General features: G+C 43.7%; 2 protein-coding genes across 2 annotated transcripts in view; both read right to left on the reverse strand.

The window, feature by feature from the left end:
- The window catches only part of sema4e (semaphorin 4e), a 65947-nt gene extending 63912 nt beyond the window's left edge, over nucleotides 1-2035 (reverse strand). Inside the window, exon 1 of the mRNA XM_072915248.1 lies at nucleotides 2004-2035. The gene's annotated coding sequence lies outside the window, so the exon portion shown is untranslated. The remainder of the gene's footprint in view (nucleotides 1-2003) is intronic.
- Nucleotides 1362-17500, reverse strand: part of stap2a (signal transducing adaptor family member 2a) — a 20985-nt gene continuing 4846 nt past the window's right edge. Inside the window, exons 4-11 of the mRNA XM_061978738.2 lie at nucleotides 16892-16948; nucleotides 16638-16789; nucleotides 10816-10947; nucleotides 10648-10717; nucleotides 7148-7250; nucleotides 2375-2470; nucleotides 2185-2313; nucleotides 1362-2116 (exon numbers count right to left, since the gene is read on the reverse strand). Of these exons, the coding sequence (XP_061834722.1) occupies nucleotides 2061-2116; nucleotides 2185-2313; nucleotides 2375-2470; nucleotides 7148-7250; nucleotides 10648-10717; nucleotides 10816-10947; nucleotides 16638-16789; nucleotides 16892-16948 (795 nt within the window). The 3' untranslated portion in view covers nucleotides 1362-2060. The remainder of the gene's footprint in view (nucleotides 2117-2184; nucleotides 2314-2374; nucleotides 2471-7147; nucleotides 7251-10647; nucleotides 10718-10815; nucleotides 10948-16637; nucleotides 16790-16891; nucleotides 16949-17500) is intronic.

Consider the following 17500-nt stretch of genomic DNA (forward strand, 5'->3'; position numbering starts at 1 on the left):
CATGAACTTAGAATTTAATGGCAGCAACACAATGCAAAAAAGGGCATTTTTACCAGTGTGTTCCATGGCCTTTCCTTTTAACAACACTCAGTAAAGGTTTGGGAACTGAGGAGACACATTTTTGAAGTGGAATTCTTTCCCCATTCTTGCTTGATGTACAGCTTAAGTTGTTCCTTCTGCTATTTTAGCCTTCATATTGTCAATGTCCGGACTACAGGCAGGCCAGTCTAGTACCCGCGCTCTTTTACTACAAAGCCACGCTGTTGTAACACGTGGCTTGGCGTCGTCTTGCTGAAATAAGCAGGGGCGTCCATGACAACGTTGCTCGGATGGCAACATATGTTGCTACAAAAGCTGTATGTACCTTTTCAGCATTAATGGCGCCTTCACAGATGTGTAAGTTACCCATGTCTTGGGCACTAATACACCCCCCATACCATCACACATGATGCCTTTTACACTATGCGCCTAGATGGTTCCATTCCTCCTTGTTCGGGAGGACGCCACGTCCAGAGTTTCCGAAAACAATTTGAAATGTGAACACTTTTCCACTTCAGTTCATCTTAGATGGTAGCGTTTCTGGGTGTTGTTGATAAACGGCTTTGCATAGTAGAGTTGCAACTTGCGCTTACAGATGTAGCGACCAACTGTGGTTACTGACAGTGGTTTTCTGAGGTGTTCCCGAGCCCGTGTGGTGATATCCTTTACACGCCCATGTCGCTTTTTGATGTGTTCACAATTTGAAATGTGAACACTTTTCCACTTTACATCGGTTCATCTTAGATGGTAGCGTTTCTGGGTGTTGTTGATAAACGGCTTTGCATAGTAGAGTTGCAACTTGCGCTTACAGATGTAGCGACCAACTGTGGTTACTGACAGTGGTTTTCTGAAGTGTTCCCAAGCCCGTGTGGTGATATCCTTTACACGCCCATGTCGCTTTTTGATGTGTTCACAATTTGAAATGTGAACACTTTTCCACTTTACATCGGTTCATCTTAGATGGTAGCGTTTCTGGGTGTTGTTGATAAACGGCTTTGCATAGTAGAGTTGCAACTTGCGCTTACAGATGTAGCGACCAACTGTGGTTACTGACAGTGGTTTTCTGAAGTGTTCCCGAGCCCGTGTGGTGATATCCTTTACACGCCCATGTCGCTTTTTGATGTGTTCACAATTTGAAATGTGAACACTTTTCCACTTTACATCAATTCATCTTAGATGGTAGCGTTTCTGGGTGTTGTTGATAAACGGCTTTGCATAGTAGAGTTGCAACTTGCGCTTACAGATGTAGCGACCAACTGTGGTTACTGACAGTGGTTTTCTGAAGTGTTCCCGAGCCCGTGTGGTGATATCCTTTACACGCCGATGCGGTACCGCCTGAGGGATCGAATGTCACGGGCATTCAATGTTGGTTTTCAACCTTTCTCCAGATTATCTGAACCTTTTGATGATATTACGGAGCGTAGATGGTGAAATCCCTAAATTCCTTGCAATAGCTTGGTGGAGAAATGTCGTTCTTAAACCATTTGCTCAGGCGTTTGTCGACAAAGTGGTGACCCTCGCCCCCGTCCTTGTTTGTGAATGACCGAGCATTTCACGGAAGCTGCTTTTATACCCAATCATGGCACCCACCTGTTCCCAATTTGCCTGTTCACCTGTGGGATGTTCCAAATAAGTCTTTGATGAGCATTCCTCAATTCTCAGTCTTTTTTGCCACTCGTGCCAGCTTTTTTTGAAACATGTCGCAGGCATCCAATTCCAAATGAGCTAATATTTGCAAAAAATAAAGTTTTCCAGTTCAAACGTTAAATATTTTGTCCATCCATCCATCCATTTTCTACCGCTTGTCCCTTTTGGTGTAGCGGGGTCTTTGCAGTCTATTCAATTGAATATAAGTTGAAAAGGATTTGTTGTATTCTCTTTTTATTTACCATTTACACAAGGTGACAACTTCGCCACTTTTGGGGTTTTGTACGTTTACCTTACAAGGCACAGGAGAAATATACCTAGCTGCGGTGAGAAGGTGAGAAGGTGAGAAGGTGAGAAGGGGAGTGGTCCCCATGTCACTCCTGGCTGGCTCGTCTCTTCTCCAGCTTCATTTTCAGCTCCTCGTTGAGGCCTGCGGGGGGTTAGGAAGTAAAGGGGTCAGAGTTGAACAAAGAGCCAAAGGCGACGGCGGGCCCTCACTTTGTGCAAGAGGGGAAGGGGACAGGATGAGACGTCTCATGGGGTTGGTGGGCGAGGCAGGCACGGGCGAAGTCAGGATCCGGCGGTCCGGGGCGGGGGACCGGGGCGGGGGGCTGCCGGGCCAGCGATCTGCGGAAGGCGAGACGTTTGAGAAGTCTGCGTGGATGTTGCGTAACCGAAAGAAGCGCACCTTGCTTGGGGGGCAGCGCCGGCGCTCTGGGCAGGGGGCTGGCGGGCGCGGTGTGGAGGATCCTCTCCCCGTTCTCGTCGTTGGCGGAGACGTAGGCTGAGGACGCAAAACCAGGCTGAAAAATGGCGAGCGGGACGTAACGGCGCCAGGCGTGTACCAGTGAAGGCACTGACTTCATCACAGTCAGATTTACAAACATATGAACCCTAAAGAGTATCTTATTCACCATTTGATTGGCAGCAGTTAACGCAGTGGTTCTCAAACTTTTTTTTTGTCATCCCCCACTTTGGACAAGGGGGAGTTTTCAAGCCCCACATGCCCCCATCGCCCCAACAGAGCGCTAATGCCAAGCTTTAACATTTTCAAATTTATTGAACATCAAGTTGTATACATTCGAACTCAATAACATAAAATAACATTAAGTTCGATAATAAATAAAATAACTGTGCAGCTGTGGTATAACTTGCATCAAGTTCAATAATAAATAAAATAACTTCCATCAAGTTCAATAATAAATAAAACAAAGGTGTTATAACTTGCATCAAGTTCAATAATAAATCCAAAAAAGTGTTATAACTTGCATCACGTTCAATAATAAATCAAAAAAAGTGTTATAACTTGCATCAAGTTCAATAATAAATCCAAAAAAGTGTTATAACTTGCATCAAGTTCAATAATAAATCAAAAAAAGTGTTATAACTTGCATCAAGTTCAATAATAAATCAAATAAAAGTGTTATAACTTGCATCAAGTTCAATAATAAAAAAAAGTGTTATAACTTGCATCAAGTTCAATAACAAATCAAAAAAAGTGTTATAACTTGCATCACGTTCAATAATAAATAAAAAAAACTGTTATCAAGTTCAATAATAAATCCAAAAAAGTGTTATAACTTGCATCACGTTCAGTAATAAATCAAAAAAGTGTTATAACTTGCATCAAGTTCAATAATAAATCAAATAAAAGTGTTATAACTTGCATCAAGTTCAATAATAAATCAAAAAAAGTGTTATAACTTGCATCAAGTTCAATAATAAAAAAAAGTGTTATAACTTGCATCACGTTCAATAATAAATCAAAAAAAGTGTTATAACTTGCATCAAGTTCAATAATAAATCCAATAACTTGCATCAAGTTCAATAATAAATCAAAAAAAGTGTTATAACTTGCATCAAGTTCAATAATAAATCAAAAAAAGTGTTATAACTTGCATCAAGTTCAATAATAAATAAAACAAAAGTGTTATAACTGGCATCAAGTTCAATAATAAATCAAAAAAAGTGTTATAACTTGCATCAAGTTCGATAATAAAAAAAAGTGTTATAACTTGCATCACGTTCAATAATAAATCAAAAAAAGTGTTATAACTTGCATCAAGTTCAATAATAAATCCAATAACTTGCATCAAGTTCAATAATAAATCAAAAAAAGTGTTATAACTTGCATCAAGTTCAATAATAAATCAAAAAAAGTGTTATAACTTGCATCAAGTTCAATAATAAATAAAACAAAAGTGTTATAACTGGCATCAAGTTCAATAATAAATCAAAAAAAGTGTTATAACTTGCATCAAGTTCAATAATATATCAAATAACTTGCATCAAGTTCAATAATAAATACAATAAAAGTGCCACTTTGCAATCTTTGCAAAAAAAAAAAGGAGGAGCTATGCATTTGGCAAGACAGAGCAAGTGACAGCACTTTGCCCCGGGAGAGCCACCTTGCTTCACTGTGAAACAGCACGGCTGTATGATCAGCTCCCATTTCCTCACACAGTGCAGAGAACAGTCGCACTTTCAGTGGTCGTGTTTTGATCAAATTTACCGCGCTCACAACATCTGTTAAAACCTCATTGAGTTCAGGGCTGAGCTGCCTTGACGCGAGTGCTTCCCGGTGAATGACACAGTGCGTGCCCGTCAGATTTTTGTTTCTCTGCAGGCGCTGGCTCTGGCTCGACGACCTTTGAGGTGTGAGTCACAAATGTATATATTTGTGTAATTGTGATCCACACATTAGCCTGCTACCCATCCGCGCGAAAGTTTGTTCCGCTTAGCCCCGCCCCCATTAGTTACTGTTGCTATGTCTGTCAAACTTTCGCTCCTACCGAGAAATATAAAGCCTACAATAAAAATAAGTACCGGTAATTTCCATTTATTTATATAGCGGATTTCACAGACAGAATCACAAAGTGATTTACAGTGTGTATAGAAAATGAAAGCATAGTAAAAAAAATAATCTAAAAATATAATAATTTAAAAAAAAATTTAAAGTGAAATTTCCTCCCGTTCCTCGCGCCCCACCTGTCATGTCTCTATTCCCCACCAGTGGGGCGCGCCCCACACTTTGAGAAACGCTGAGTTAACGGGTTATGTTTAAAAGCTCATACCAGCATTCTTCCCTGCTTGGCACTCAGCATCAAGGCTTGGAATTGGGGGTTAAATCACCAAAAATTATTCCCGGGCGCGGCGCCGCTGCTGCCCACTGCTCCCCTCACCTCCCAGGGGGTGATCAAGGGGATGGGTCAAATGCAGAGGACACATTTCATTACACCTAGTGTGTGTGTGACAATCATTGCTACTTTAACTTAACTTTAACTTTACACATACAAACTGTAGCACACAAAAAAGCACATTTAATTAAAAAAAAACGTTATTATGGTCTTACCTTTACTTAGAAATGAAGTCCATGCGCCGCAACTAAAGCCCTCACTTCAACTTTCCACGTGCAAGATTGAATCTATTTAAAAAAGTGTAACCGAGGGTTTATAAATGTCGCCTATACTGTATGAAACTACAAAATAACAAACACGGAGGCTCCAGTTTACACGAGGACCACTTTATTTACCTTCTTTCAAAAACCTCCGCAACGTGACATCACTTCCGCTCTTAGCGCCTTCAAAATAAGAGCTCAAGGCATATACTGTATAACAGCGCATAACAGGAACTTAACATCACAAAGAGGAAAGCCCATGAAAATAGGTTACAAAAGTTATTTACCGTATTTTCCGCACTATAAGGCGCACCTAAAAACCACAAATTTTCTCAAAAGCTGACAGTGCGCCTTATAACCCGGTGCGCTTTATATATGGATTGATATTAAGATTCATTTTCATAAAGTTTCGGTCTCGCAACTACGGTAAACAGCCGCCATCTTTTTTCCCCGTAGAAGAGGAAGTGCTTCTTCTTCTACGCAAGCAACCGCCAAGGTAAGCACCCGCCCCCATAGAAGAGGAAGCGCTTCTTCTTCTACTGTAAGCAACCACCCACCCGCGTAGAAGAAGAAGAAGCGCGCGGATATTACGTTTCATTTCCTTTGTGTGTTTACATCTGTAAAGACCACAAAATGGCTCCTACTAAGCGACAGGTTTCCGGTTCATGAAAAGACGCAATCTCTCCATCCGCACACGGACTACTATTTCACAGCAACTGCCTAAAGACTTTCAAGAAAAGCTGGCTACTTTCCGTGCATATTGTAAAAACAAGATAGCTGAAAAAAAGATCCGGCCAGAGAACATTATCAACATGGACGAGGTTCCACTGACTTTTGATATTCCTGTGAACCGCACTGTGGATACAACGGGAGCACGTACGGTGAATATTCGCACCACAGGGAATGAGAAGTCATCCTTCACTGTGGTTCTAGCTTGCCATGCTAATGGCCAGAAACTTCCACCCATGGTGATATTCAAAAGGAAGACCTTGCCAAAAGAGACCTTTCCAGCCGGCGTCATCATAAAAGCTAACTCGAAGGGATGGATGAAGAAAAGATGAGCGAGTGGTTAAGGTAAGTTTACGCGAAGAGGCCGGGTGGCTTTTTTCACGCAGCTCCGTCCATGTTGATATACGACTCCATGCGCGCCCACATCACGCTGGTTTTTAATATATTATTAAAGTTTGACTGACCTATTTGACTGTTTTTTTGACATTCCTTTAGCGCAGTTAGATGCGGCTTATAACACGGGGCGTCTTATAGGTGGACAAAGTTTTGAAATATGCCGTTCATTGAAGGCGCGGCTTATAACCCAGGGCGCCTTATGGTGCGGAAAATACGGTAATAAGAAGCCAAAAAGTGCAAAAACAATAATGTTCGTGTTGGAGGAGTTGTGAATTAGATACACCTGCAGTCTGCAGGTGTACCTAATGTTGTGTCCCTGCAGTCATTCACAACTCCTCCAACACGAACATTATTGTTTTTGCACTTTTTGGCTTCTTATGAAATAACTTTTTTAAATAGATTCAATCTTGCACGTGGAAAGTTTAAGTGTGGGCTTTAGTTGATATAACAATTCTACGGCGGGGGTGCAGGAGGCGAGCCTCAGCCAGTGCGTCTTTTGCAGCCGTTTTATGATCGCTCAGCACAAGAAATACGTTACACACATACAGTTGTTGACAAAATACACTGTACATTATATACCTCAGCTAACTAAACTATGGAAATGTATAATATAATTCATATAGCAATACGGTCTCACTGCACAGCAGGCCAGCAGTTAGCCGAGTCCGTCCATGTTGAGGCACTGAGTGTCGTGCCTCAACTGGCTGCTGTTCACCGCACCGTCTCTTCTCAGTATTTGAACGGCAAATGTGAAAATTCAGCGATTTTGAATAAAAATAATCTAAAACTGGTGAAGTTAAATGGAAAATAACTTTATAGTATAATCACTGGATACATATAACAATTTAATTATTTTTTTTTTTCTTTTTACATTTTTTTTCTTTCCATGATGGCAGGTGAGGCGCCTCTAGTGACTGCACGTCACTGGCGTGTACTTACTGATGTTCTCCTCATAAGGCTCCTCCAGGAGGAAAGGCTGAAGAGTTCCGGCGGTCTTCTCCACCAAGGCGTCAATGACATCGTGAAGCGTTGCGCAGGGGATCTGCAGAAGCCCGGGAAAAAAAAAAGCTTCATCGCACTGATTCTCAGCAGTTGTCACGTTCAAACACTGATGACATCTATTAAACAAGACAAGAGGCAAAGAATTGAACAGAGACAGAATTCAATTTGGACTCAATGTTGAGGAGAGTCGTCTGTACACTGTACCCTTGTACAGTATCTCAGCACGCTCGGCCAAAAGATTGCACGCCTCCTTTTATTTTGGACCCTCCCCGACCACATGGCCACCGCTGTTTCCAAAGGACAAAGGTCGCAAAAAGTTCACAGAAAAGGTCAGTTCAAAAAGAGTTTGTAAAATAGTTCCAAAAGAGGTCTATAAAATAGTTCAAAAAGACGTTCGTAAACCAGTTCAAAAAGAAGGTTCAAAAAGAGGTCGTCTGGAAATTGGGCAGATCCTGTCTTCTCTCCGCTTTGAAGTCCTTGGGTTAGAACAATATCTTTCTGTTGATTACCAAACATGAAAGAACACACCATCTTGCTTTCCCCCTACACAGTGGAGTTTTACGAGCCTTACTCTTGGTAGGTTTCAAAGACAGCTTTTGTCTTCTCACCAGACCCTCAATGTAACACAAAGTTTTTGTGATAATTTAGAAACAATTATTCTAACAGCGGTACGCGCCAATGAAACACCCCATTAAATATCCCCACACAGTGTTACTATTCAAACTGTGTAACAAAACATTTACAACTTCTGCATTGTTTTTCCATTGAATAGATAGGTTTCTCATTTGTATACACTAGCCTTTAAATAGACCCCCCCTTTTTAGACAAGTTGATCTGCCGTCTCTCTTTTCCGCTCTGCCCCTTGTCCTGCGTGGAGAGGTTGTCAGGTGACCACAGATGACGTGCTAGCTGTTCCAAGTCAGGACACAGGGTGGACCAGTCCTCTGTACATCAGTCAGTGACGTCTCTGCGCCCCGACTTGTCCCCATGCTAAAGGATCCCCTGCTGGCCCCACTATGGACTGGACTCTCACTATTATGTTAGATCCACTATGGACTGGACTCTCACTATTATGTTAGATCCACTATGGACTGGACTCTCACTATTATGTTAGATCCACTATGGACTGGACTCTCACTATTATGTTAGATCCACTATGGACTGGATTCTCACTATTATGTTAGATCCACTATGGACTGGACTCTCACTATTATGTTAGTTACACTATGAACTTGACTCTTACACTATTATGTTAGATCCACTATGAACTGGACTCTCACACTATTATGTTAGATCCACTATGGACTGGACTCTCACACCATTAACTAGATCCACTATGGACTGGACTCTCACACTATTATGTTAGATCCACTATGGACTGGACTCTCACACTATTATGTTAGATCCACTATGGACTGGACTCTCACACTATTATGTTAGATCCACTATGGACTGGACTCTCACACTATTAACTAGATCCACTATGGACTGGACTCTCACTATTATGTTAGATCCACTATGGACTGGACTCTCACTATTATGTTAGATCTACTATGGACTGGACTCTCACACTATTATGTTAGATACACTATGGACTGGACTCTCACTATTATGTTAGATCCACTATGGACTGGACTCTCACTATTATGTTAGATCCACTATGGACTGGACTCTCACTATTATGTTAGATCCACTATGGACTGGACTCTCACTATTATGTTAGATCCACTATGGACTGGACTCTCACACTATTATGTTAGATCCACTATGGACTGGACTCTCACACTATTATGTTAGATCCACTATGGACTGGACTCTCACACTATTATGTTAGATCCACTATGGACTGGACTCTCACACTATTATGTTAGATCCACTATGGACTGGACTCTCACACTATTATGTTAGATCCACTATGGACTGGACTCTCACACTATTAACTAGATCCACTATGGACTGGACTCTCACTATTATGTTAGATCCACTATGGACTGGACTCTCACTATTATGTTAGATCTACTATGGACTGGACTCTCACTATTATGTTAGATCCACTATGGACTGTACTCACACTATTATGTTAGATCCACTATGGACTGGACTCTCACTATTATGTTAGATCCACTATGGACTGGACTCTCACACTATTATGTTAGATCCACTATGGACTGGACTCTCACTATTATGTTAGATCCACTGTGGACTGGACTCTCACACTATTATGTTAGATCCACTATGGACTGTACTCTCACTATTATGTTAGATCCACTATGGACTGGACTCTCACAATATTATGTTAGATCCACTATGGACTGGACTCTCACATTATTAACTAGATCCACTCCACATCCATTGCATCGGTCGCCCAGGGGGTCCCCACATCTGCGGTCCCCTCCGAGGTTTCTCATTGTTTCTCACTGTTATAACTATGAAAAAATGTAAAAGAAGAAAAAAAAAAAACTTTTTTAAATCTCAAAAAACCAAAACAATATGATGTACTCATTATTTTAAATCATAAAATATTTCATTTACTGTATTAAAAAATCCTTCATTTTTCGTCGTTAAAAAAATAAATAAAAATGTGTTTAAGAAAAGAAAAAAAAGTAATCTAATATTTCTAAACACAAAAAAGTAATCTAAATCTCGGACGAGATGTGACGAATCTAAGTCTCGGACTAGATGTGACCAATCTAAGTCTCGGACTAGATGTGACCAATCTAAGTCTCGGACTAGATGTGACCAATCTAAATCTCGGACTAGATGTGACCAATCTAAATCTCGGACTAGATGTGACCAATCTAAGTCGCCTAATGTCCGGGAATCATTTTGGTTATGCTTACCGACCTCGAAACTATTTTATTTGGTACCTGGTGTAATGATAAGTGTGACCAGTAGATGGCAGTCACACATAAGAGATACGTGTAGACTGCAATATGACTCAAGTAAACAACACCAACATTTTATATGTTCCATTGAAAATATAGAACATTACACGCGGCGCTCAAAAATCTATCAAAATGTTTTAGTTCGACTTTGGTAAGCTATGAAGCCACACCGCTTGATGGATTGTCGGAGCATTACGGCTACCATAGTCAGACGTACTGTGCTTCAACATAGGTGTATTATTATGGTGTGTGTATAAGGTATAACGTATTATCTGGTGGTTTGTTTCGCAATATTATGCAACTTTTCTTACCTTCTGGTACCTGCTGATCTGTATTTGGGATCTGCATAAGTCCTGAAAATGTATATACTGTATATTCTCTATTTTCTACAAGCGGTAGAAAAATGGATGGATGGAAGTTAAAGTGTTCATGTCTGACTAAATAAAGACGTCTTCCCATAAAACCCATTCAATAAAGACTAATGTTATCCCTTACAGCTGCAAGGAATGAACAATTCCACCAGAAATGTTGTAAGGAACAAGTTGAACTTACCGGATTTTCGACATCAATCACGTAGCCCCCTTGGTCCCTCTGTGTTACTCGGTAATGTCTGAACACGGACCTGACGGAGCACAGAAGCCATGTTGTTGTTCCAATGCTCTTAATTTGAAAAGCAGAGTTGTCGTCGTCGTGGTTAATTTGCACAGCAGACGTCCCTACCCGTTTAGGTCCTGTCGAGTGGTGACGGCCAGGGAGCATCCATCCCGTCCAGGTCGCAGCAGCATGTTGCCACAGTCCGGGTGTCTCTCCAGGAGGACTTCGGCCTCTGTTCGGGACACGGGGCGAAAACACCTGCGGCCACACCCCCACCCGAGTGTGTCAATAAACACGGCCATTGTTTATGTCAAGGTTGAAAAACCATCCCTGGACAGAGGAGGTGGTCTGCGGAACCACCTGTCTCCCACATACAACACTGTCCTTTCAACCGGTCCTAAAAGACTCTGCAATTTAGCTTCCAACAAATAACAGGACTTAGAAACATTCTGCTCACAGAAGGTGACCAGAATGTAATTTGTTTACAACTGAATGGAATGCTAACATGGGGGGTTCTGACTATTTTGGACTGGTACAGTAGTAGTGGATCCACAGCCATGGTTCTGCCACACAATACCTCAATACACTTCAACCACTGTCCTTGGTTTTGACAATTAGGATTGTTTGTTTGCATCAAAACAGTTGTTTTTCTCACTACCATAGGGCGAAACCATCCTTGCCCAGGTTTTTTGGAGTATCTGAGCAATTTAAGTCTAAGACTAGATCTGAGCAACCTAAGTATAAGACTAGATCTCAGCAACCTAAGTATAAGACTAGATGTGACCAATCTAAGTCTCAGACTAGATGTGACCGATCTAAGTCTCAGACTAGATGTGACCGATCTAAGTCTCAGACTAGATGTGACCGATCTAAGTCTCAGACTAGATGTGACCAATCTAAGTCTCAGACTATATGTGACCAATCTAAATCTCAGACTAGATGTGACCAATCTAAGTCTCAGACTAGATGTGACCAATCTAAGTCTCAGACTAGATGTGACCAATCTAAGTCTCAGACTAGATGTGACCAATCAGAGTCTCAGACTAGATGTGACCAATCAGAGTCTCAGACTACATGTGACCAATCTCAGTCTCAGACTAGATGTGACCAATCTAAATCTCAGATTAGATGTGACCAATCCAAGTCTAAGACTAGATGTGACCAATCTCAGTCTCAGACTAGATGTGACCAATCTCAGTCTCAGACTAGATGTGACCAATCTCAGTCTCAGACTAGATGTGACCAATCTAAATCTCAGATTAGATGTGACCAATCCAAGTCTCAGACTAGATGTGACCAATCTGAGTCTAAGACTAGATCTGACCAATCTGAGTCTAAGACTAGATCTGACCAATCTGAGTCAAAGACAAGATCTGACCAATCTGAGTCAAAGACTGGATCTGACCAATCTGAGTCTAAGACTGGATCTGACCATCCTAAGTCTAAGACTAGATGTGACCAATCAGAGTCTAAGACTAGATGTGACCAATCTAAGTCTAAGACTAGATCTGACCAATCAGAGTCTAAGACTAGATGTGACCAATCAGAGTCTAAGACTAGATCTGACCAATCAGAGTCTAAGACTAGATGTGACCAATCAGAGTCTAAGACTAGATCTGACCAATCTGAGTCAAAGACTGGATCTGACCAATCAGAGTCTAAGACTAGATCTGACCAATCTCAGTCTCAGACTAGATGTGACCAATCTGAGTCAAAGACTAGATCTGACCAATCTGAGTCAAAGACTGGATCGGACCATCCTAAGTCTAAGACTAGTTCTGACCAATCTAAGTCTAAGAAGATGAAGTGATGAAGTCTACTCGAATGAGAGGTGAAACATCTTCTAAGACAAACAGTCTAGTTTTGATCGATTGGACGCCCTGAAACTACAATGACCTGAGACTAGAATGCCTTGAGACTACAAAGACCTGAGACTACAAAGACCTGATGAATGAGAACCTTCATAGACATGGTAATACTAGCATACTGACATCAGGTAGGTGGGTACAATCTGATGAAATACTTCATGAGTTTACCAACACTGAAGTTCCTAATACTAACTTAATTAGACTGAGTGGGGTTTAGTTCAAAAACAAGGGCGGTCTTACGGGGGGGACCTCTCCTACTAGAGGGACAGAAAAAAGGGCGGACTTACGGGGGGACCTCTCCTACTAGAGGGACAGAAAAAAATGGCGGACTTACGGGGGGACCTTTCCAACTAGGGGGTGGAAAAAAGGGGGGGACCTCTCCTACTAGAGGGACAGAAAAAAGGGCGAGTTTACGGGGGATCTTTCCTACTAGAGGGACAGAAACAAGGGCGGACATAGGGGGATTCTCTCCTACTAGAGGGACAGAAAAAAGGGTGGATTTACAGGGGATCTTTCCTACTAGAGGGACAGAAACAAGGGCGGACTTAGGGGGGGATCTTTCCTACTAGAGGGACAGAAAAAGGGGTGGATTTACGGGGTTTCTCTCCTACTAGAGGGACAGAAACAAGGGCGGGCTTAGGGGGTATCTTTCCTACTAGAGGGACAGAAACAAGGGCGGATTTACGGGCATTCTTTCCTACTAGAGGGACAGAAACAAGGGCGGACTTAGGGGGGGATCTTTCCTACTAGAGGGACAGAAAAAGGGGGGTTCTCTCCTATTAGAGGGACAGAAAAAGGGCGAACTTACGGGAGGGGATCTCTCCTACTGGAGGGACAGAAAAAAAGGCGGACTTATGGACGGATCTCTCCAACTAGAGGGACAGAAATAAGGGCGGATTTACGGGGGTTCTTTCCTACTAGAGGGACAGAAAAAGAGCGGACTTACGGGGGGGGTCTCCTACTAGAGGGACAGAAAAAAGGGGGGTTCTGTCCTACTAGAGGGACAGAAAAAGGGCGGACTTACGGGAGGGGATCTGTCCTACTAGAGGGACAGAAAAAAGGGCGGACTTACAGGGGGGGATCTCTCCAACTAGAGGGACGGAAAAAAGGGCGGATTTACGGGGGGAACTCTCCAACTAGAGGGACAGAAAAAAGGGCGGTTTTACGGAGGGATCTCTCCTACTAGAGGGACAGAAAAAAGGGCGGACTTACGGAGGGATGTCTCCTACTAGAGGGACAGAAAAAAGGGCGGACTTACGGGGTGATCTCTCCTACTAGAGGGACAGAAAAAAGGGCGGACTTACGGGGGGGTCTCTCCTACTAGAGGGAAAGAAAAAGGGCGGACTTACGGGGTGATCTCTCCTACTAGAGGGACAGAAAAAAGGGCGGACTTACAGGAGGGGATCTCTCCTACTAGAAGGACAGAAAAAAGGGCGGATTTACGGGGGTTCTTCCCTACTAGAGGGACAGAAACAAGGGCGGACTTACGGGGGGGGGGGTCTCTCCTACTAGAGGGACAGAAAAAAGGGGGATTCTGTCCTACTAGAGGGACAGAAAAAGGGCGGACTTACGGGAGGGGATCTCTCCTACTAGAGGGACAGAAAACAGGGGGGGGGTCTCTTCTACTAGAGGGACAGAAAAAGGGCGGACATACGGGAGGGGATCTCTCCTACTAGAGGGACAGAAAAAAGGGCGGACTTACGGGGATCTCTCCTACTAGAGGGACAGAAAAAAGGGCGGACTTATGGGGGTTATCTCTCTCTACTAGAGGGACAGAAAAAAGGGCAGACTTACGGAGGGATCTCTCCTACTAGAGGGACAGAAAAAAGGGCGGCCTAACGGGGGGGCTCTCCTACTAGAGGGACAGAAAAAAGGGCGGACTTACAGGGGGGCTCTCTCCTAATAGAGGGACAGAAAAAAAGGGCGGGCTTACGGGGGTTCTCTCCTACTAGAGGGACAGAAAAAAGGGGGGTTCTGTCCTACTAAAGGGACAGAAAAAGGGCGGACTTATGGGAGGAGATCTCTCCTACTAGAGGGACAGAAAAAGGGCGGACATATGGGAGGGGATCTCTCCTACTAGAAGGACCAAAAAAAAGGGCGGACTTACGGGGGGGGGATCTCCTACTAGAGGGACAGAAAAAAGGGCAGACTTATGGGGGGGATCTCTCCCACTAGAGGGACAGAAAAAAGGGTGGACTTACGGGGCGATCTCTTCTACTAGAGGGACAGAAAAAGTGCGGGCTTACGGGGGGGTCTCTCTTACTAGAGGGACAGAAAAAAGACCAGACTTACGGGGGGGTCACTCCTACTAGAGGGACAGAAAAAAGGCCAGACTTACGGGGAGATCTCTCCTACTAGAGGGACAGAAAAAAGGGGGGTTCTGTCCTACTAGAGGGACAGAAAAAGGGTGGACTTATGGGAGGAAATCTCTCCTACTAGAGGGACAGAAAAAAGGGGGGTTCTGTCCTACTAGAGGGACAGAAAAGGGGCGGACTTATGGGAGGGGATCTCTCCTACTAGAGGGACAGAAAAAAGGGGGGTTCTCTCCTACTAGAGGGACAGAAAAAGGGCGGACTTACGGGAGGGGATCTCTCCTACTAGAGGGACAGAAAAAAGGGGGAACTTACGGGGTGGGGATCTCCTACTAGAGGGACAGAAAAAAGGGCGGACTTACGGGGGTTATCTCTCTCTACTAGAGGGACAGAAAAAAGGGCAGACTTATGGAGGGATCTCTCCTACTAGAGGGACAGAAAAAAGGGCGGACTAACGGGGGGATTCTCCTACTAGAGGGACAGAAAAAAGGGCGGACATACGGGAGGGGATCTCTCCTACTAGAGGGACAGAAAAAAGGGTGGACTTACGGGGGGATCTCTTCTACTAGAGGGACAGAAAAAAGGGCGGACTCTCTCTCTACTAGAGGGACAGAAAAAAGGGCAGACTTACGGAGGGATCTCTACTACTAGAGGGACAGAAAACAGGGCGGACTTACGGAGGGATCTCTCCTACTAGAGGGACAGAAAAAAGGGCAGACTTACGGAGGGATCTCTACTACTAGAGGGACAGAAAACAGGGCGGACTTACGGAGGGATCTCTCCTACTAGAGGGACAGAAAAAAGGGCGGACTAACGGGGTCTCTCTCTTACTAGAGGGCCAGAAAAAAGGGCGGACTTACGGGGGAGCTCTCCAACTAGAGGGACAGAAAAAGGGAGGACTTACGGGGGGAACTCTCCTACTAGAGGGACAGAAAAAAGGGCGGACCTCTCCTACTAGACGGAAAGAAAAAGGGCGGACTTACGGGGGCTCTCTCCTACTAGAGGGACAGAAAAAAGGGTGGATCTCTCCTACAAGAGGGATAGAAAAAGGGTGGACTTACGGGGGGTTCTCTCCTACTAGAGGGACAGAAAAAAGGGCGGACTTACGGGATGATCTCTCCTACTAGAGGAACAGAAAAAAGGCCGGACTTACGGGGGATCTCTCCTACTAGAGGGACAGAAAACAGGGCGGACTTACGGAGGGATCTCTCCTACTAGAGGGACAGAAAAAGGGAGGACTTACGGGGGAACTCTCCTACTAGAGGGACAGAAAAAAGGGCGGACCTCTCCTACTAGACGGAAAGAAAAAGGGCGGACTTACGGGGGATCTCTCCTACTAGAGGGACAGAAAAAAGGGTGGATCTCTCCTACAAGAGGGATAGAAAAAGGGTGGACTTACGGGGGGTTCTCTCCTACTAGAGGGACAGAAAAAAGGGCGGACTTACGGGATGATCTCTCCTACTAGAGGAACAGAAAAAAGGCCGGACTTACGGGGGATCTCTCCTACTAGAGGGACAGAAAAAAGGGCGGACTTACGGGGGGGATCTCTCCCACTAGAGGGACAGAAAAAAAAAAGGGTGTACTTACGGGGAGATCTCTCCTACTAGAGGGACAGAAAAAAGGGTGGACTTACGGGGGGCGTTATCCTACTAGAGGGATAGAAAAAGGGTGGACTTACGGGGGTATCTCTCCCACTAGAGGGACAGAAAAAGGGTGGACTTACGGGGGGCGTTATCCTACTAGAGGGATAGAAAAAGGGTGGACTTACGGGGGTATCTCTCCCACTAGAGGGACCGAGAGAGGCGAAGGTGGTGCTCGTGTTGGAGTACGACTTCTCCTCCTGGAGCGTTCCTTGTCCACCACCTCCTTCAGCATCTGCAGCTGGCCAGGCAGCAAGGTGAGGCTGGAGGGAACGTTGAGCTGTGGTGGGACGGGAGTGAAGAGGCGGTCTTAAAGTCACACAACACACAAACACACACACTGCACATGTCGTCATAAGCGGGGGGAAAAAAGGATGTTTACGTCTGTGACCGAGTAGAGGAAACCCTTCCACAGCTCCCTCGATTCCAAGTTGGGGGCCTAGAAGAAGAGAGGAAGATCAGATCCATCTCATATTTGACCACTTGCTTGAATAGTTGCTCAGCTTTCTTGCAAAGTATGAGCTCTTTTATTGTTTCGGCAGTGTTTTAGCTACTTCTAAATCACTAATCATGGCCTCCATGGCGACAAATTAAGTTTCTTACAAGTATTATTATCACTGGAGGACGAGGAATAGCTGAACATGCTTCACTACACACCGTAGGAGGATACAATAGCTCACCGGCGTCACAATGTAAACAAACGCCATGGGTGGATCTACACCTGACATCCACTGTAATGATACCAAGTACAATAATGTATCTAGTCGATACTACTATGATTACATCGATTGTTTTTTACATTAAAAACATTTATTTTGTTTTTTTAATTCATATTATGTTTATAAACTCAGTAAATACGTCCTTGTTTGTTTACTTACTACTAAAAGACAAGTTGTCTAGTATGTTCACTATTTTATTTAAGGACTAAATTACAATAATAAACATATGTACCTTACATTTTTTTGTTCAAATAAAAAACAATAATGCCATT

Source organism: Nerophis lumbriciformis, linkage group LG19 (genome assembly GCF_033978685.3).
Source record: "Nerophis lumbriciformis linkage group LG19, RoL_Nlum_v2.1, whole genome shotgun sequence".
Taxonomy (NCBI): domain Eukaryota; kingdom Metazoa; phylum Chordata; class Actinopteri; order Syngnathiformes; family Syngnathidae; genus Nerophis; species Nerophis lumbriciformis.